Raw genomic sequence first — 20,062 nt, forward strand, 5'->3', positions numbered from 1 at the left:
CAAGGCTCCAGCTGTAACTGTTGTGGATTCCTGACAAATCTCATGGACTGATGAGTTATTTGGTTTGAACTTAATCAACATACCTGCTATAATAGCAGTATGTAATCCTGTCAGTTCTGCCAAAACAGTGCACAGGAGCTAGATAATCTTTTTGGCATGTAGTGGTCGTAATTGGCCAATTTTACTACTAATCTATACAGTTTAAAGCATTTAAGGCCTTAAGCAGATAAAAGCAAACAAGCTAATATTTTGTCAGTCTATACTGTACACTGTTTCTGTGTAGTTCATACAAGACGCCTTTTGTTAAGGGCTTAAGGAGGACTACATGGAACAGCTGTTGCATAATCATACATACGGGAGGCTTTACAAGGGTCTCTGACACAGTATCTGAATGACTGAGATTACAAAGAGTGTATTATTTTTAGGAACAAGTCTCTATTTTTTTTTTATGAATGATACTTTTTACAAACTTGGATGATTCATTGACTTCACCATCCATTTTAAACTCTCATCTTTTCTTTTTCTCCAATTTGCTTCCATCTTCTTTTATCAAACACGGGCATTTCTGTCAGTCATGCGACCTCTTAGCATGTCTTACAGTTTTGACTCATCAGGTAAAGTTTCACGTCACCTGTTGTCCTGCCTATTATTGTACCTGTGTTTCAGGCTATTTTTAGGATTAGCACCTACCTTCCCCTTATTTTAAACAGGCACACCTCTTCTTCCTATGTCACTCTTTTGTTTTACACGTTAATGTATGACACACCACTGTCACATTCTGACTGTTGTGATAGAGAAACCTACAGCGCATCTTTTAATTTTGTGAAATTTTAATGAGATTGTTCACTTAATTTTGCATGTTTTTTTTTTAAGTGGGGTAATTTCAGAGGCAGTCTACCACATTTCTTCAAAAGAGCAGGAGTTCTACATTTTAAGCATGTTATGAATAGTGTAAGTTTAAAGTTTGAAAACCTCTTGATATAGTAGCTTCTCACAGGGGCTATCGGTCGTCTAGGTGACGAGGGATAGTCATTGAGCCAGAACCAGTTGGATGAGATTACAGATCACCACTCTGCAGCCTACTTGTCAACCTAATCCGCTCTCTCACTGAGGAATATGAAAAATTGCATAACACGGTTAGCAGCGGCCTCCCTCAGATAAAGTTGAATGACAGATGACGGTCTGAATGTAGTGCTGCAGTTTATAGGACGACCGTAATCCAGACGGATGTACGAGAATAACCTTTCACGCTTTGGCTGCACTCATTGTCTTTCTCCTGATGCCCTCACTGTCCCTCTGTGCTTTCCAGCTATGTTTGTGTGCGTGAGTGTAGCCCACGATTATACAGCATCCCCCTCAATGCACACCTGGTCTGACAGATGCTTGTTGCTGTCAAAATCTTCCTCTGTAGCAGCCTGTTGTTAGGGATGAAAATATGAATGTGTGGTGTCCTACTGAAGGCTAAATCCCCTTCACTTCCTTCTGCAGGTGCAGGGAAAAGCATCAGCACTCCTCAGGACTTGTTCCGCAGCTCAGGTAAAGTACATAAAACATCTCACGGGCATGAAGCCAGCGTCAGTGGTGTGATCTATCGTTGTTTCAAGAAATCTTTTGTCTTTGTAACAAAATACATTATGTCATCATGTCAACATGATTGACGATTAAATCTTTAACTTTAGCATACCGTTGGGGACTATCTTGCCTAAAATATGGTGTACAGACTTTGTATTATCATATAGCGACAGTATGAATACACCCATAGTTTACACAGAAGGCATGGTGGCCAGCTGTTAAGATCAGGAGACAGTTCGTAATATTTTATGGTTCACTTGTGATACAATGTTATATATATTGTCTGGGATTCCATCTTCCACCTACAGACACTCCTGATGCACCCAGGAAGTTGGCTGTCAGCACTCAGTCTCTAGCCAGTGGCACAACGGCACCCAATCAAGGCGGAGTACAGCCACTTTCCCAAAGGAAGAGGCTGCTCAGGGCACCCACGCTGGCTGAACTGGACAGCTCTGAATCTGATGTAAGATGTCGGAATCTTTGTGTGGTATAATCTTAACAAAGTACATCGAGAGAGAAAGATGAAATGATTTCTATTCGTCAAGTAACCTGAATACTGGCCGTGATATGGTTAAAGTCCAACTGAAATTAAATTTGTCTGTTAAAGCATATACATCGCTCTGTAAATCATGTGTCCTGTGTTATCCTTTGAGAAGAAACCAAAAGGGAGAGATTTATATTTAATATTTTATGGTTCTACAGTGGCACCTCCTATCTTATCATAGCCAATCAGATCTTATTTCTATCACAGGCGGATCAGACTGTCACACTAACAGTCCTGCAACGTAACGCAAAATCCACAGAATCTCAACAAAACCCATATTAGCTTTCCATCTAAAGTCTCCTTCTTATCTAACTTAGAAACATGAACACATGTCTGATCCTTACAAACATTCCCCAGGGAAAAGCACACAGCTAATGTTGGTTTGCTGGCTGGTTAGCCAATTAGCTGCTCAGCTGCAGCTCATTAACCATCATGTAAACATACAGATGGGTGACAAATTAAAGCAAAAACTGGTACAGGTCTGAATGCTTCACTCGTACGGTGAGGGGATCTGGTGGGTCTGAGTTGTTCTGAATGATCACCTTTATCCTATGACGAAACATTTCTATCCTGATGGGAGTGGTCTCCTCCAGGATAACAATACCCCAATTCACAGGGCACGAGGAGTCACTGAATGGTTTGATGAGTATGTATATGATGTGAATCATATGCTTTGACCCTCACAGTCACCAGATCTCAACCCAACTGGACACCTATGGGAGATTTTGGACCGACATGTTAGATAGCGCTTTCCACCACCATTATCAAAACACCAAATGACGAATTATCTTTTGGCAGAATAGTGTTCATCCCTCCAGTAGAGTTCAGAGGCTTGTAGAATTGATGCCAAGGCGCAATGAAGCTGTTCTGTCGGCACGTGGTGGTCCAACACCTTACTAAGACACTTCATGTTGGGTTTTTCCTTTAACTTGTCACCTGTCTGTAGCTGCAAATGTCAGTTGGGTTTGTTTAGATGCTGGTGTGGTTCTTACCTTTCAGTACCACTGCTATCAACACACTGCCTGCCCATGACTTGTAAACTACGGCGCAAGTTTGTGTACTTTGTGTCTGGTTCCCCTGCCGAGCCTCAGCCTGCAAGCTGTTGGCAAACACAGACATCGACACGCCCCTCCGGCTGCTGCTGAGACAGAAAAGGAGCATTTTTGGATATCTGACCTTTTCTTCTTCTTCTTTAATAATGGAAACTAGTGACAATACATTTGCCTAAAACACTGACAACACTGTGACTGCAAAAAGGGATAATTAAATGTGATTTCAGCTCGACTTTAATTCATATTCCTGTTTATTTATAGTGTTTCTTGGATAAATTTTGTATTTATTTTGTAGTTTTTCTTCTTCTTGTGGTTAAATCTGTTCTGTGTAATCCTCCGGTTTACAGGAGGAGCCTACACGGAGCAGCTCCAGTATGTCCACATCTTTGATAGACGACACGTCACCTGAGTCTGTCGTGGGGAAGAAGGGTAAGAGCCTTGAATGTAGTGGAGTTATTAAGTACTACTTTTTGTTCACACCAAACTTAAGGTACCAAAGCATGAAAGTTCCCTCTTTGGTAGTTTTTTCATGCATTCTTTTTTTTTTTTCTCATCACTCCAGCACCCCCACAGTTCCTGCCAATCTCTGCTACCCCACAACCAGACAAGCGTCAGTCTCCACAGCGGCGGCACTCTATCGAGAAGGAGACCCCCACCAATGTTCGCCCTTTTGTACCGCCATCCAGACAGAGCTCCAAGTCATTGGTATGTAAACTATGAGAGCAGTTTCTCTTGGATTTACCATCAAAGCCTGAATGAATGAATGCAGTCCTCACGGTTGATAACTGAGCTTTGCATCACAGACAGAACAGATTTTACTCCATAAGTTGCTTATATTAGATGAAATGTTTCCCACAGAAATAGATTCTATCTGTGGCGGGGAGACACACCCGTGTTTTCTTAAACTGATTAGTAAATAATACTGTATATAAAGTGCTCCACTGCAAATAGCATGTCTTGACAACCCAGCTGTATTTTGACAGTGTTGTGTTAAGAACATAAATAGATTAACTTATCAGAGTTAACTTGAATGCATCAGTGCATCATTCGTGAACTCTGGTTTGATTCTGTTCAGGAATTCGGCCAGCTGAACAAGAATCCTTCCTCACACGCATGATCATGTTTTGATTCAGAGAGAGAGAGAGAGAGAGAGAGAAGCATTTATCTGAGTTGCAGAAGTTAAGTCTGTAGAATTTAAAGTCATAATCATGGACTTAATTTGGATGAATGCAGCCCATTACTGTGGTTACATACAGCAACATCACTGGACGTACAATATATCTGTTGAATTTACTCCCGTCCTGTGACTGGTCATTTGTTTGCCATGAGGTCACTGGTTCTCTGAGTAACTCTGAGCTGGTCGTATGATTCTAGTGAGGTTGATGGCTGTAATTGAAACCACAGGACAGGCTGCTGTATGAAGAGGATTTAGAGGGAATTGGTTCATTCTCACCACTTGCTGGTTTAATGGCAGACCTCTGGCGCCAAACCAGGGCTCCTAGTTTCAACCAGCCGAATCAATTTAAAATTGTACACTTCGTTTCACGGTAGTTTATTACTCTGATATTGCTAATGATTCACTTTAAGAACAATAGTTTCATTTATTAATAGTAATTTGTTACACTATTTTTATATTACTTTTCCTTTATACCTTTCATAGTGGTGATTAAATCCTTTTTTCTTAAAAATGAGAAAAATTCATCTTCTTTATGCAATAGTGGGGTATTCAAAAGCCACATTTCACGGTTTTCTAGTCGTCCTTTTTATGATTGAAAACACGACTAATTAATTTTCATCTCTCAAGCACACACTCAAACATGCCTTTCACATACATGCTACGAGTTTAGCTTTTCTAGTAGATGTAAAACAGTAACATCTTTGTTGCAGTCCACTCCCCTTTCTAACTCATTATGTTTACACTGGTTAGCTGTCTTGTTCCAAAAAGACTTACTTGCAGTCATTTCCTATTTCATATAATGCTGCAGCTGAGGGCGGATTCCAGCGCCAAGGTAACTTGGTCAACTTTCTGTTTATCACAACCATCCATCTTTTTTTTTAAATGTTTCATTATCGTATTTTTCTATATGAGAACTGAAGGCCGGCGGGGATGTCTGATACTTAGCTCTGCACCATCAGTAGACACCAGCTGTGCTCCTCGGTGTCTGTGATGGAGCAGAAAGAATGCAATCATGAGATGAAGGCTGCCATCTCGGTGAACTCTCCTCCCCTGGGATGGATGCTGTCAGATGATTTTTCTATCATGAGACTTGCTGTTCTGAAGTTCTGCTGTTTAGAAATTAGATTTCATGCCGCATATGATATGAAATAACAGTAAATTAATGGTACATAGGCTCTCATGCAAGGAGGAAGTTTATGAAGTAATGTATGAGTTATGATCAGGACTTTATCACCTTTACAAAATGGCTGTAAAGAGAGTTTTGTTGTCATAAACTCTTAAGAAATATGGCTGTAAATGATGATGTAACTGACAGCCTCTCAAAACATCCCCCAGTAGATTCATGACGTTCTTGTATTAAACTTAATTAAGCGTACTGTATGTAATTAGCTTGTTGGAATATAAGGTCCTGTTCTGTTTGAACATCCTGTTCCTCTGTCTGCTGGTCAGGTGGAAGCAGCCAGTGGTGCTCAGGGCACGGTATGTCACTGTTACTGCATATCATCAAATTGTATCATCAAAAACACATAACACTGTGTGGGGAACCCTTCCAGAATACCATATAATTCAATAGACTTTTTTTGGATGAATAGGACCTTGTGTCGTGACCATGTTTTAAATGGGAGGTCTTGGCATACTGAAAATAGCTCAGGGAAAGTGAAAAGGGAAAATAAGAGAATCTGTAAACATTTACAGCAGAGTTTTTTAATCCAAGCCAGCTGAAGGATAGTGAGCGTAAATGATTGGTGGAGAAGTTCCCTGAGCAATTTTCACTTCTGTGGAGATTAACTGTTGGTGCATTAAACTGAGACAAAAGAGTTTCATTAAGAAAATGTTAAAGAAGCTTCCAGCTATGTCACAAATCTCCTGCTGACCACAGCTTACACCATGATGGGCGTCCACTTGCAAATTGTTTGAGTAGAAATAATTGTTTTAAAACATTCATTAGAATGTAAAACTGGTAATTGGTCCATTGAGTAATGTTTATTTTTAATATGGACCTGTGGTCTGGAATAAGGTGAATGGAATAATTGAATAAAGTAAATTGAGGGCCAAAAGCTGTGGACCACCAACATGGCGGGTGTGTTACATCACAAGGAAGCTTGTATTTCTGTTCACTGTCGTGCCGTCATGTCATGGGAAGCATCATTTGTATTTCATAAGTTGCAGAAGATGCTTTCACTCTCACCATCTCATCGCATGGTTTGGAGTTTCGGTAAAATGGTGTACAATGGGTGTTTGTATTTTGGGGCATTTGGTCTGTTTTGTATTGCTTTGTTCTTGCCTTTAGCCACATTAACATGGTGTTAGTCTCACTGGCAGCAAATAACATCACTTCTTGCTGTTGTTGTTCAGTCATCTACATAATGGAAAGGCAGTTTGCTGATGTGATATGTGTTTTTCCTTCAGGAGGAGTTCTGCTACCCAGTGGAGTGTCTGGCTCTGACGGTGGAGGAGGTGATGCACATCAGGCAGGTTCTGGTCAAGGCAGAGCTGGAGAAGTTTCAGCAGTATAAAGAGATCTACAACGCACTCAAGAAAGGAAAGGTAGACACCAGCTGTAGCATTTTATCCTCAATCAGACTGATTATTTCTCACAGTCACTTAAATGCATCAGATTCCATGTACTGTACCTCCCTCACTTCACCTTCCACTTTCCTCTCTAGCTTTGCTTTTCATGTCGGACCAAGAGGTTCTCCCTCTTTACCTGGTCGTACACTTGCCAGTTCTGTAAAAGGTAAATTAAATCACTCCTCCTGGAACTACTTTACTGAAGTACAGCAGCCGTTCAGGACTGTTAAACTTACCAGTTAATCTCTTTCTTCTCCAGGCCTGTGTGCTCCCAGTGCTCTAAGAAGGTAGGAAGCTGTCGACTTAATTTTAACAGCTGCTGTCAGCTGATCCATGAACACCATAAAACTGTATATACTATAGTAGTGGTTCTTAAGATCTATTTGTTTATCTATTTGTGTATCTTTTACCTCAGATGCGGCTTCCATCTAAGCCCTATTCCACCTTACCGATCTACTCTTTGGGTCCCAGTGCTATGGCTAAAGAAGAGGCAAGTGAAGCTTCTGCCCCTGCTGCCCCTGTTGAGCCAGCAGGCGCAGAAAAGCATCCATTTGGATCTGGACACAGCCGACACAGCCTACGCAGGAGTGTTTACAAGTAGGTTACCGCAGAATTCAAATTTCTTGTATATGCAGAGCAATAATAGGGAAAAAATGTTACTTATTCATTATTTCTCTCTGTCCTCAGGTTGTCCAAGCACAGCAGCGGCAGTAGTAGCAGCAAAGATGGCCGTTCACAGGACGAGCCAGAGCTGCCCAAGGAACTGACTGAGGACTGGGTCACCATGGAGGTTTGCGTGGACTGCAAAAAGTTCATCACGGAGATCATCTCCTCCAGCAAGCGCAGCCTGTGCGTAGCCACCAAGCGTGCCCGCCTCAACCGCAAAACCCAGTCCTTCTACATGTCGTCGTCTAACTCGGTCAACTTCAGACCCTCCGAGCGAACCATTAATGAGGTGTAGAGAGTAAGACTGTCCTGTGCGCTTTCTGTTCAAGCCTCCTCCAGAGCTTATTTGTTCAATAAAAAGAAAACTCCCTACTTAGTGCAGTTTTGACACTGACTGGTTCACTGCAATGTATGAAAATGGTGTTTTCCAGTGACCGTGAGGCCAGTCCATCTCAGCCCCAAAGTTAGGAAAGGTTTGTATACCTTACCCCCCCCTCTCAGGAAAAGCTACGGCACGCTATGATTGGTCATGACAGAGACGTGTGGTCAGGACTCTGCATTAGCTGCCAGATAACAATGGAGAGCCATGTTTCTTTATGTGACCGTGATAATTCAGGGCATGTTAGCGGTGGGTAAAGTGGATATATTGAGCTGCTGATGTCGCTAAAGTGAACCAGGTAAGAGAATGAGAGCTGGATCAAAGGATACAGGAAGAAAGAAAATGTTGTAGTGATACTGTGTAAATAGCATAAAGGCCCAACCCTAATCTTAGCTAAGTTTTCCAGTTCCTGTTTACTTCTAGCACTCAGGATGAACAACCGATTGTCTTTTGACAGTAATGCACTGTAGATCTTCCTGTCAGGTCTGCTGGGGTAGATCTCTGCCACTCCCTGCCCCTCTCTTATTCTTCCAGCAACAATTATGCCAAATGTTCCATTGTTCATTTTTTTTTGTTGCCAGTTTTCATCAAACATAGTCTGACAAATACATATTTACTACTTTTCTCATGATATTGGGATGACAAGTTGAGGGGTGAAAATGTATTATTTTTCTGGGTGAGTTTTGGCTATTTCAGTTATAATGTATATTAAATTCTGTGCCTGGTGCCAAAATGTAATTTCTTTGAATGCCTTTGTAGTTATGGACCTATTGTACATATGTGTTATAATCTCAACGGGGGACATTTTAGGGTACATCTAAGTTTTTTTTCTTGCCCTTTCATTGTCCAAGCCGGGCAATAGAATCACAGAAATGTAGGGTTATGAATGTGTACATGCTGTATATCTAAATTACTCCAAATTTAATATAAAATCTTTACTAAATAGACGTATAATTTTACTATGTTTTTAAGATTTCTGCCTGTGGAGTATCAAAACTTTATTTGAAATTCCTCTCTGAAACGTTTATTATTAGTGTTCTTAAGTTTTGTGTTATATGTAATATTAAGATTGTATTTCTGTTGTATAGTTTATAAACTCCTCAGTGTTAAGATACTCCTAAATCTCAAATAGCACTTTTACTGGACCAATTTATTGTTTATGTTGGGGTTTTGTCTTAATTAATAATAATAATAATAATTAAAATCTTTGTTTATCACCTCTTGGGGGTCCATAGTGCCATTTCCCAGGGTTCCTCATGAATGAAATTAGTATGAATGGCTGCAAGTTGTTTGCAAGGAAGGAATAATGGCAACAAGAAAACAAAACACTCCTGAATTGAATGTAGGTTTTTTAAAGTATATAACTGTCATTAATTATACAAACATGAACATACACACACAAACATCTGACTGTATGTTCATATAGTGTGTTTTGTGACAGTTGTTAGCAAACGAACATAAAGCCTAACCAGCCTGTTAGATAATAATGATGCCATGTTCCTATAAAAATAGTACATCTGAGCAGATTTATTTTAGGCCTGTGTAAGGAATGTGTGCATGCTGTATTGTGACTTGTTTTTATCAAAGAAACTATAATAAAATCATCATGATTCTTATGTTTGACTCCATATCTGTATCACAGATACTGTAAAGCTCCAAGTGTAAGATCTGTTATCTCTGTGAAGCTGTTTGAGTCAGCAGAGGGCGATAAAGGAAATCTTTTCGGTTGCACTTTACATTTTCCTGCAGATTTAGGGACATCAGGTGGCGGATGATGTGTATTGCAGGTATTTTTAAGTTGTATTACTTTGCAATACTGAGGGTTTACATGTCAAATTATGGAGATTGAGTTATATAACATAAGAGTGTTGTCATGAAAACTGCTGCAATAGTTATTTTAGAAAGAGTGAAGATGTGTTGCATTCAAATACTTTACATGACTATTTGTAGACATACTTGGAAGTAGTACTAACTTCAATATAAATGTTTTACTTCACTTTTACCTTTTAAAGAAAACTTGCTTTCTTAACTTTTATTCAGTTTATGACAGATTTCCAAGACTTTTAATATTAACACAATATTAAATATTCTACTGTTGCTTATTTTCAGGGAGCTGCTTTTGGGCATTTTAACAGCTTTATTGGATTAAATATTGAATTGATTTCGAAATCACAGGTGAGTTTTTTTCTTTTTAGCAGGTTGAAATGTTTGACAACCTTCACTGCACCTTGTACCACACATTTCACCTTAAAACCTTATCTGAAAAAATTATTATCTTATTGGGACTTGCGTAAAAGAAATACCACACAGATGGCAGAACTTCTGAAGCACTCCTGGCTGTACTGTAGGTGTAAATTTTCTTAATCCCCCTGTCCATCACATTAACACAGGGGAGTAAAGTTACAGACCGGCCATTGACCCTCTCACATGACACAGCGGGGAATTCCCTCAATTAGTATTTAAAAAAACACTACTCCAAATAGGTGCCTCTGGATGTGCTTCTCTCGAACCAAAAAACAAACTCTAATCTCGACTGTTTTCTGTTGAGAATTGAGTTTCAAATCATGAACTTAAGGGTTTTTATCCTGGTAAAGATGTTTAAAATGAGAAATGGTGGTTAATAATTGATTTTAGATTGTATTTTTGATTGATTTTCATCATCCATATACTACATGGTAGTACTGATACTGAATAAGACTTAGTGGGATATTGAGAATTGGCTAAAAAAAAGTCATACAGTACTTCATTGCTTACAGTCTTACACAGGTTATAGGGTGAGGTTTTTATGGTAAGTATTGGTGACTTAAGGGTATATGTGTGTGTGTGTGCGTACAGGTCTTTAAACCACAATTATGTGTGTATGTGCGCACACAGAAAAAGGCTAGCAATGAAATGCTATCCCTTGATGGGTTAGTAACAGATGCTGAAAATAACCTGCCAGGCCACAGCCTCTCCTGAAGGGTGACCCTCACACACTGGTTTCTATGGAAAGACAGCAAGCAAACACACACCAGTAAACAGTCTGAGCAGGCTGTGTATTTAGCAGCAGCAGCTCAATAAAAAGTTTCACAGGGTGTTGTTCTTACATGCTGCTCTGGCTAACTGAGTGGAGCACATGACATCTGTCTAATCTGATGGCAAATTAATCATAATGGTCACAATCTGTTATTCTTTTAAGGTTTTATGCTCATTTTTTAAAATCAGACACTTTCCTGCTATTTATATATCATTCTATGCAGTATTTATGTCTTTTTAATGATTTGCTTGGGCATTACGTATTGAATCCACACACATGCACATGTACAGAAGGTTACTGTGTGACGAGGCTAACAAGCAGCCATTTCACTCAACGACAATCTGGGCCTGCTAATGTGGAGCGTGAGGAAATTCCCGTTTGGTTGCTACTCCCGGACGAGTTTCAATGTTTCCCCACTAATGGGCAGGGATTAAAATGTTAAGAGTGAAATCTGATCCCACATCTCTTCCCCCTAAGGTCAACTTGACCAGGGGGGCTGCATATAAGTAGGCCATACAATACGAACAGTGAGCCTCTCAGGGGGGGAAACTGGTAAAGGGATATTTAGCGTACATGTGGAGCTCCTCATGCCAGACACTCTTTATGAAGATAATGTGGTCTAAAGGGGGCCAAGAGGTCAGAACATGTCACTCATATGCTAACATAAAACAAAGTATCTATTTCAGAACAGACAAACTGTAAACAGGTTTTTTGTCCTTCCTGTATCATTACACCAAAGTTAAATATGTTGCAGTATTTTAGTGGATGTTGCACTAGCGCTGGTTAACGTATGGAAAGCAAATGTGTCACCTGATAGCTGTTGAACATGTTTCTGTGTCAACAATGTTCCCTTGAGTATGAAGACACTCAGGCAATCTGCAGACAAATTAACCATTTATATCTGCGTCAAGTTCAACTAACAGCTCGATGAACAGAGATAAAATCTGTACCGCCGTCCAGAACAGATTCAGCACAATAAATAAGAAACTGTATTTTATTTGTAGCATCACCACATACAGTACAAAGAGTATAATACACCACATACAAATAATACATCAAAAAAAGAGCAAGTCTCTCAATTGTGCAAGTAACTGCAACACATTTGCATCATGCAGCCGATCACTGATGCTGTCTTAAATATATTCACTACAGGGATGCATGTCATGGACAATCCAATTGGGTGATAATGGGGTTGCCATGGCAATTGTTACCGGGGCCAGAGGCTTGTTGAGCAGTGAATGTATAGTACCAGTCAAAAGTTTGGATACACTCTCTCATTCAAGTCAATGGGAAGGTGTGTCCAAACTTTGGTACTGTATGTATGCTCCGTAGAGGTCAAGGTGAATACAGAAGTGATTATGATTATTTTAAAGTCAACAGTATACAACTGATACAACAGTTTTTCTCTCCTCAGATGAAGAGACGATTGATTTCAGATCAGTAGAACATGCTTCACCTGCTGGCTACATACAGTATGTACATGCAGAACGTCATAAAAAAACTGAGAAACTCTGCCAAACCATTTCCAGTCATGGTTGCCCTTAGCAGGTCACTGCATCACCATTGGGCAGTTGCCTTCACATATCCTCACATCAACATTCAGTAGCTGCCTGCGAAGCCATTTTCTTTAACTAGCAACAATAGCACATTGATAAATTAAAGGTAAACCACCACTTTAGGAAATGCAATCATGCATATATATTTAAGTATTTTTATTCTGCCTCCTGTTTGTTGCAAGTGAATCATCCATGAAACGTTATACAGAACATGCTTTGTTGGGGGTTTTGGGAATAATTCACAAAGTTAGTGTGAATCAAGCCAACTTGACTGGAATAATGTTGGCTCTAATCATTTCATTTAAGTAAAATTCTCCCTTCTCAGCAGTGCTTCAGCAAACATGATAGAAGCTGATAGAAACTGCTGTACTTTGCCGTGGGAGCTCGTCCATGTTCTGTCACAATTGATCTCATCAGCGCTCTGATAGAAGCATTTGGGTCAAGGAGGAATGTATTTCTATAAAGTGCATATTTATTAACTGTCTGATCTGTCTTTTTTGTCAGAGAAGCTTGCAGCCAGACACACAATTCCCTTATGTAATTAAAATTGTTACAGGAAAGTAAACTGCAGCTGCACACAGTGATATGCTGTGTAGAAATGTCTGGGAAATTAAAGCATAAACACTTTTAGTTTGCATCAAAAGAGTGCAGCCATCAATGGAAAGAGCTTTCTGGATTACGTATGTGTCTGAACAGCTGCTTGTTGTGTAAGTATGTCTGCCTCTTGTGATCTCTGGGGTTCTCAGTTCAGTTCTACCTCAGGTGCCTCAATAATGACACCTCTGCTTGTCAGCTGAGCTCTCCTTTGAGTCAGATAAAAGTCAGCCTGACTTAACGTGCCGCTAAGTTGTGTCAGAGACTGAGCTGCGTGAAAGAATGCAGTTAGTTTGAAATGGTTCCCCATTTGTGTAGTTAGAGGCCAATAACTCATGGCAAAGGGGAGGTGAAGAACATGTAGCAAAGCCCTCACCCTGGCGGGTGGTTTGATCATGGGTCACGGTGGGTTGGGTCTGTTGGAAACACAGACTAACGGCAGAGAACCATGGTCAAATAACTTGTACGGCAAAGAACCTTTGGAGGTCCACACATCTGTCTTTGGGTCATAACACTCGAAGCAGTCTGAGTCCTCGATGATGTCATGGCCATTGAGGATTCGTCCACCAGTGACGTAGAGCTTGTTGTTGATCACTGTAGCGCTGTGGTGCATTCTTCGCTCCTTCAGATTCTCACACTTGACAAATTTGTTGGCCTTGGTGTCGTAGGCGATCATCCGCCTGGTATACCCTGGAAATTAGATTTTTATTGAGCCAACGTCAAAGGTCAATTCTAGTGATAGACTACACTTTTTCTCATTATCAAATTCCATGAAAAGACCAAAACCAGTAATGAATTGACCCTACAAGTATTGTCTGTGTATCCAGAGCCTGATATATCTTGTTCCTCTGTGCCACAGACCTCCATTGTTGTCAAAAAACTATTAAAAACACATCAATGAGCCACACTGCTGCACTGAGTGACGTAATGTCCCTCCATTGTGATGAATATGGACACTGACGCTGCTGTAAATACTCACTAGTGTACCACATATGTGTTAATCCGCTGCTTAAAATAGTCCCCAACAAAGGCAGTATATACTCCTGTTTGAGTAACATTTGCTGAAGACTACAGTGCCCATCTGCTGGAAAATTATGGAGCCTTTAATGAAACTGTATTTGTGAGCAGATTTTAAAAGATTTATACCTTCAGTAGGAACCAATGAGCTCATGGTTGAGAGTCACAGACAGAGTAGGGAAGTCAGAAAATATAAAGAGATGGTCTGACACAATCTTAGATCTTTTCATTGGATTTGTTGACTGTAAGACAAAACATACAACAACAGCAAAATCCACAGAAAATCACACTTAGTATGTAAAGATGTTAATAATACGTTTCTAATATAAAGCTGTAGCAGCTGGGGACAACGGTTATTTGTTTTTGCAGATTAGATTCTTAGCTCACCTCCTATGATGTAGATCTTATCCTCTATGACGGCAGCAGGAGCACAAACATTTTTCACTGTCCTCGTTTCTAGTCTGGACCACAAATTGCGAGAGATGTGATACACCTATTGACATAACACAAATATCAACAGACAGTCAATCCTAAAGCTTCTGACAAACTTTTAATTTTTAACTTTTCATCGAGCAAATATAGATAATGAATTCTGGTTAAGGTCATGCCCCTATTTGAGTGGCAAAAATGTTCAACTGGAACTTTAACTTTAACTTCTAAAAGACTTTTCTACCTGAATCAGCCTGACTGGGTTCTGCATGGCGTCCTCTCCTCCGAAAACATAGATCCTCTGGTCACTGGCTGCTACTGCTGGATGCAGCGCCGCTGTGGGCATTGGTGCCATGGCCTCCCACTGATTAAACATACTGTTATACCTCTCCACTGACCGAGAGATTTTCTTGTCTACACCAATGCCTCCTAACACAAAAATGAAATGCAGAAAGGACACACTTTGGTGGGCATATCGTGGCTCCAACATGGGCTCAGCAGTCCTCCACTGGTTGGTCTTAAGTGAGAGTGTATAAACTGTGGCACTGACTGAGCTGTCGCCTGATGCCATGCAGAGGCTGAGCCCTCCGAGCACATACAGGATGCTATGAATACACACGTACGCAGCTTTGTAGAGCCGCAGAGGGAGCTTGGCCAACCACTGCCAACGCTGGGTCCTTTCGTCATAAAGCAAGGCCTCTCGGGAAGTCTGCTCATTGTTTTTGCGTCCTCCAACCACCACCAGAGTCTCCCGGCAGGTGTAACGTCTTGGTGTGGTCCAGAGTGGCTTGAGTTCACGGCTACACTTGGCGCTGACAGAGAGCATGAGGCGCCGCACTGACTCGATTATCTCAGTACAGAGGCTGGAAGACTGCACCAATGGGTCATTGGCGATAAACTGGAAAAGGTAAGTTGGATGGATGTAGCGCAGACGGACTTTCTTGAAGAGATCATGGATGGCACCTTGTCGTGAGAACGGGTCGTGGTGGATCCATGCCAGGAGGGTCTCAAACACTTGCTCTTCCTCAGCACAAAGTCGGTCATCCTCTAAGTAACACATGAGCTCAGGAAGAGATAACTCACAGAAGTCCTCGGTAGCAGCTACATCAGAGAAACACCTCACAGCCATCTCTCTTGCCCTGTCTCTTAAACTCTCACAGTGAAGGATCTCAGACAGTCGTATCATGCTCAGACAGTTTTCTGGACTAAGCTGCTCCTGGAGGAACATCGAGCAGGCCTCAAACAGACCTCCATAGTGGAGCATTGACGCTGCCTGCATGAGAGGGAGCACAATCTCCATGGTGATTGTGATGCAACCCGTGTAAACATAGTCCACAATGCCACTGAGGATGTCTGAAGAAATTCCCTTCAGATTCACTCTTGCCTGGCTGCTCTCAAGGAAGTTGCTGCAGAACATGGCGCGGAAGTATGGGCTGCTGGACACCAGGACGTTCCTGTGGCAGGGGATCTCCTGGTGCTCAGTGCAGAGCAGGACATCTGTCAGGATCCGCTCCTGCCGGAGGATGTTGAGCTGGGCAAGTAGGTTTGAGGGGAGGTCAGAGTCTTTGAAAGAGGAAGCTTCTCGTGGTCTACGGGCCATTCTGGAGGGAGGGAAAAGAGAAGAGATGGTTGACTGACAAGAACAAGGGTGCTGATGGCATTAGCCTCTGTCCTATTAAACTATGTTGTCACTACCACTGGGGTTACTGAGAAGGTACCTTTAATGAGAGGTCTTTTGTGGAAATTGAATTAAATCTGCCTCTACTAAGTTCCAAAAGATCTACCAATAATCTCCCAACTGGCCAATCTACCAATAAGAAACTTAACTTGTCAAACTTGTTTGACACACCCATAGTTCTCTTTAGCAAACATTGGTGCCTATATAACAAATAATGCTTTCAAAGAATGTGAAATCTTAGTATATTACAGTGAATTTCAGACTCAATATAGGAAACCTATATCCACAACAACACATCATATACATTGACTTGATCATACATGCTAGTATAACAGTTTCACTTTGACGTTCTCTAATTTGACGTCTGAACTGGCTTTGAGCTTTGTCCCCAGATTAATCACTCAGATCCCTCTGATAGCAACCCCTCTCATTTATTAGCCCGCTCTCACACTCCTGCAGAGCAGCTGTCCTTAATGTGACGATTACTGACTCACACAGATTTCTATTTTCAACCCCTTCTAAATTATCTTGATGCATTTATGTTACATTAGGCCACATCTCTGTCATCAAGCTGCCCATCACTGCTGACATTATCAGAGCTGTGTCAAAAGACCATCTGTGTTTGTCTCTCCATACCTCTGAGCTTCTCTGACTCTGTTGCTATTTTCAATCTATACTGTGCGTTTTTCCCTCTATCATATTCCTCCTCTCCCATAGTCTCAGTGCGTCTCTCCCTGGTTGGGGGGTTTAAAGAGCGGGAATTTCATCGGGCTATTAGTAACGCTAAGTCTTCTAATCATCTCTGCGACAGCTACTGATTTACTCCCACTTACGGGGCCCAGCCTGTCCGATATATTTGGACCTCTAATCGTTATTGTATTTTATGAAATGCTAATGGCTCTGAGTGACATTTCACAACTGGCAGGTTTCAAAGGAACCCTTGGTAGAGACCCAGATCTCCTCATAATAATCTCAAAATTTAAAAATTGAGTCACAATAAATGTTTAAACACTTACCCTCTAGTTAGTAATCAGTTCTGTTTCATTACAATGCTTTTTACACTTTTATCTGAATGCAAAAGCTGAATTTATAAGCACATCGTCCATAAAAAGACTCCAATGATTATTATTAAGTAACATGTGGCACGGACTCACTTCAGCTGTTGTGCATTAGTAGTATCTCGCTTAAACTGGAGAAAGAGATTTTACAAACCACGTAATTAGAAAAGGACACGCCTACTAATGCCATCTGAACAAATCAAAGAATAGAGCTGGGAAAAACACAACAATGAAACAATAAGTCATAAGATTTGTGTCAAATGTCTGGCTAATGAACCTGTTGTCAGCTCATCTGCAACATCTGTGAGTAGGTGAATCCTTACCTCCTGTCCTCAGTAAATCAATAATATCCAAAATGTCTTGCCAGTCTGCTCAGAAAAAGTATCACTTCCAACCAAAAGAGAACCAGAACATTATCCAGAGAGAGAAGAATATGAAAGAGGGAAAGAAAAGGAGCATGACACAGAGAAATGACGAGGCTTTCCAGTTAGGCGCTGTGGAGCTCGCCATGAGGCCACTGTGTACATTCCTGCAGCTAAGAATAGTATCCCGGGCCACTGTGACTCCAGCCAGGCCTCTCATGTGACACAGAGCTGTTTGGTACCCAGTTGCCGGCTTAGCAGCTCTGCCAGCGTCCAGTGGAGAGAGTGTTTACAATTGCCTGGGGAGGGAGAATCATCACGGGGTCCTGACTCAGCCATCGAGCCCACCCAAGCTGGAGTTTAATCAAAGTATCCTCGAGCTGCTAGCCCTTGTCCATCTTCTTGTGCTGTTTAAGTCCGCCCCTCCTCCTCCTCCTCCTCCCGCATGTGTGTAACCCAGGATGTAGGTAAATATAGAGCAGTGCTGATGGGCCAGCTTGATCAGGAGAAACAGCTGTAAGAACTGGGCTCTGTTTGCCTCAAGGTGTCTCTATGTGTTCATTTATGAGTGTGCACAACTGGAGATGACTATAACAGCCACTACTACTACTCATCTGTTGGGTGAGAGGTGAGGTGAGAGGTAGTACTTGTGTCATGCTGCCAAATACCATCCATTACCCTAAATCCTGGATATATTGTGCACTCTATAGTGGCATATTCAGCCTAAAGAAATGTAGTTTATGATTGTCTATACTTTAAATCACTCCATTGAAAAATTCTACCCTTATAAAATAATGCAGTATAGAGAACTCTGTGGCTGATATAGAGTAGAGGTTCCCAACCTGGGGTCACAAGATCAGAAATGAGCAAAAATCTAACTAAAGTTGATAAAGTCTTTTGTTCTTACGGGAATAGTTACACATTTTGGGAAATACACTCATTCACACTTGGCACATACAGATATTCACACCTAAACTTGTATGGTAACAGTAGCCTGTTGTTGTTACCTGTAAATTAATTGGCTTTACAGTACAAATATGACAGTGGTGTTGATCTTGGCAAAAAAACTGAATAAGCATATTTAACAAAAGTTATCCCTTTAACACAAGAGAATATTTCTACTTGTCTCCAATGTGAATCAATTTGTTATATATATTTTCTAATATCAAGTTTGACTTTTCTTCATTGTAGAGCAGCAACTGCCTTCTTCTTTCTTGTATAAGACTGACACATTTCGTGACTCACTGTACCTGTTTAATGAATTGTCATAAGAAATTTGGTTATTAAAATTTAATTATAGACAAAAACACAATGTTTTTTGTTTTAAAGTCTTGTTTTAAATAAAACAGTCAGAGAAGGAAAAGTGCTCACAGCTCATATTCACAGAGTCCAGAACCTGCGATGTGGGGTCACAAGTAGACATTGCTTCATTTTAAGAGGCCACAAGTCCAAAAAGGCTGGGAAACTGATATACTGTAGAGGAACAAGCAGTAGATGAGCGCTCATATCTTGCTGTAAGATAAGAATGAATCTGGACAGAATCTCTTGTAACAGTATTTGAAGTCACTGATGACAAAGATTAAAAGAATAATGAAATATATTCTCCTTTTGTGCCATGATCCCATGTTTTCCCTGAGATTTTTCAAAGAGAGAGAGAGATATGAAGCGTTTAAGCCTCCTTTTCCTCACAGGTTATATCTCGAAGTTGTCATTTCTTTATCTCACAAAAGGGACTTATCTGTAACCCCCTCTTCTTCCGTGCAGCTCCTTAGGCAGCGAAATGAATTATTGTCATGTTTGTTTAGCGGCATATGAACAAGAACTGGTGTTACATGTAGACAGATTGGATGACATAGCTGCAAGAAAGTGAGCTGTCAGCAAGTCATACATCATGACATGCAAGCGCACGCAACACTGGTGGACTTTGTCACACAGTGAAATCCTACACTCTGTTAGCAGTTATCAAGTGACAGCCTCATCCTCATAGGTCATGGTGTGCACTGTGGCCTCCTTCAAGGACCAAGTGAAAAAAATCTGACAAGAAGCACTTTCCAAAAAAGATGTAGACTGAGGTGCAGGGTGGAGATTATGAATTTCCACTTTGACTTCATCTTGCTGGCATAAAACCCCACATTTTTGATTTACTGATATTCTTGCAGCAGAAAAATCTCATGATCACTTTGGAGACTTTTATTAAAATTCACCGACAGAGCTCAGGATCAACAGTAATGTCTGCATGTGGTAAAACTTGAGTTTTCACTGTGTTTTTAAACTTTTTGAAAGCAATCTCAAAAGCCAAATGAAAAACTCAATTCTATTTGGAAGAAATGGTTATTTACTTTGGCCATTTGCCCAACAGCAATTAGTCTAATTAAGCTAAAAATGAAAACA

The 20,062-nt window shown here is 40.8% G+C and overlaps 2 protein-coding genes across 4 annotated transcripts in view; one reads left to right on the forward strand and one right to left on the reverse strand.

The window, feature by feature from the left end:
- The window catches only part of spire1a (spire-type actin nucleation factor 1a), a 30,771-nt gene extending 21,194 nt beyond the window's left edge, over positions 1-9,577 (forward strand). Inside the window, exons 9-18 of one of the 2 annotated variants that reach the window (XM_067613083.1) lie at positions 1,489-1,536; positions 1,881-2,035; positions 3,516-3,597; positions 3,731-3,873; positions 5,795-5,824; positions 6,755-6,892; positions 7,012-7,082; positions 7,176-7,203; positions 7,332-7,513; positions 7,604-9,577. In XM_067613083.1, coding sequence (XP_067469184.1) covers positions 1,489-1,536; positions 1,881-2,035; positions 3,516-3,597; positions 3,731-3,873; positions 5,795-5,824; positions 6,755-6,892; positions 7,012-7,082; positions 7,176-7,203; positions 7,332-7,513; positions 7,604-7,877 — 1,151 coding nt within the window. In that variant the 3' untranslated portion in view covers positions 7,878-9,577. The remainder of the gene's footprint in view (positions 1-1,488; positions 1,537-1,880; positions 2,036-3,515; positions 3,598-3,730; positions 3,874-5,794; positions 5,825-6,754; positions 6,893-7,011; positions 7,083-7,175; positions 7,204-7,331; positions 7,514-7,603) is intronic. The other variant, XM_067613084.1, reaches the window with a different exon arrangement.
- A 2,376-nt stretch (positions 9,578-11,953) lies between these two features.
- On the reverse strand, positions 11,954-18,088 carry klhl38a (kelch-like family member 38a). Of its 2 annotated transcripts, XR_010931719.1 has the most exons (5): positions 17,633-18,088; positions 14,818-16,174; positions 14,532-14,637; positions 14,274-14,386; positions 13,681-13,817 (listed from the first exon to the last, which is right to left on the reverse strand). XR_010931719.1 is itself a non-coding variant. In XM_067613085.1 (4 exons), the coding sequence occupies exons 2-4, from the start codon at positions 16,171-16,173 to the stop codon at positions 13,528-13,530; spliced, it is 1,752 nt and encodes a 583-aa protein (XP_067469186.1). In that variant the 5' UTR covers position 16,174; positions 17,633-18,086; the 3' UTR covers positions 11,954-13,527. The 2 variants fall into 2 exon arrangements, 1 of the variants encoding a protein (XP_067469186.1); XM_067613085.1 differs by lacking the exon at positions 14,274-14,386 and having other exon boundaries at positions 11,954-13,817; positions 17,633-18,086.
- Between the last annotated feature and the right edge of the window lie 1,974 nt (positions 18,089-20,062).

Source organism: Thunnus thynnus, chromosome 15 (genome assembly GCF_963924715.1).
Source record: "Thunnus thynnus chromosome 15, fThuThy2.1, whole genome shotgun sequence".
Classification (NCBI taxonomy): Eukaryota; Metazoa; Chordata; class Actinopteri; order Scombriformes; family Scombridae; genus Thunnus; species Thunnus thynnus.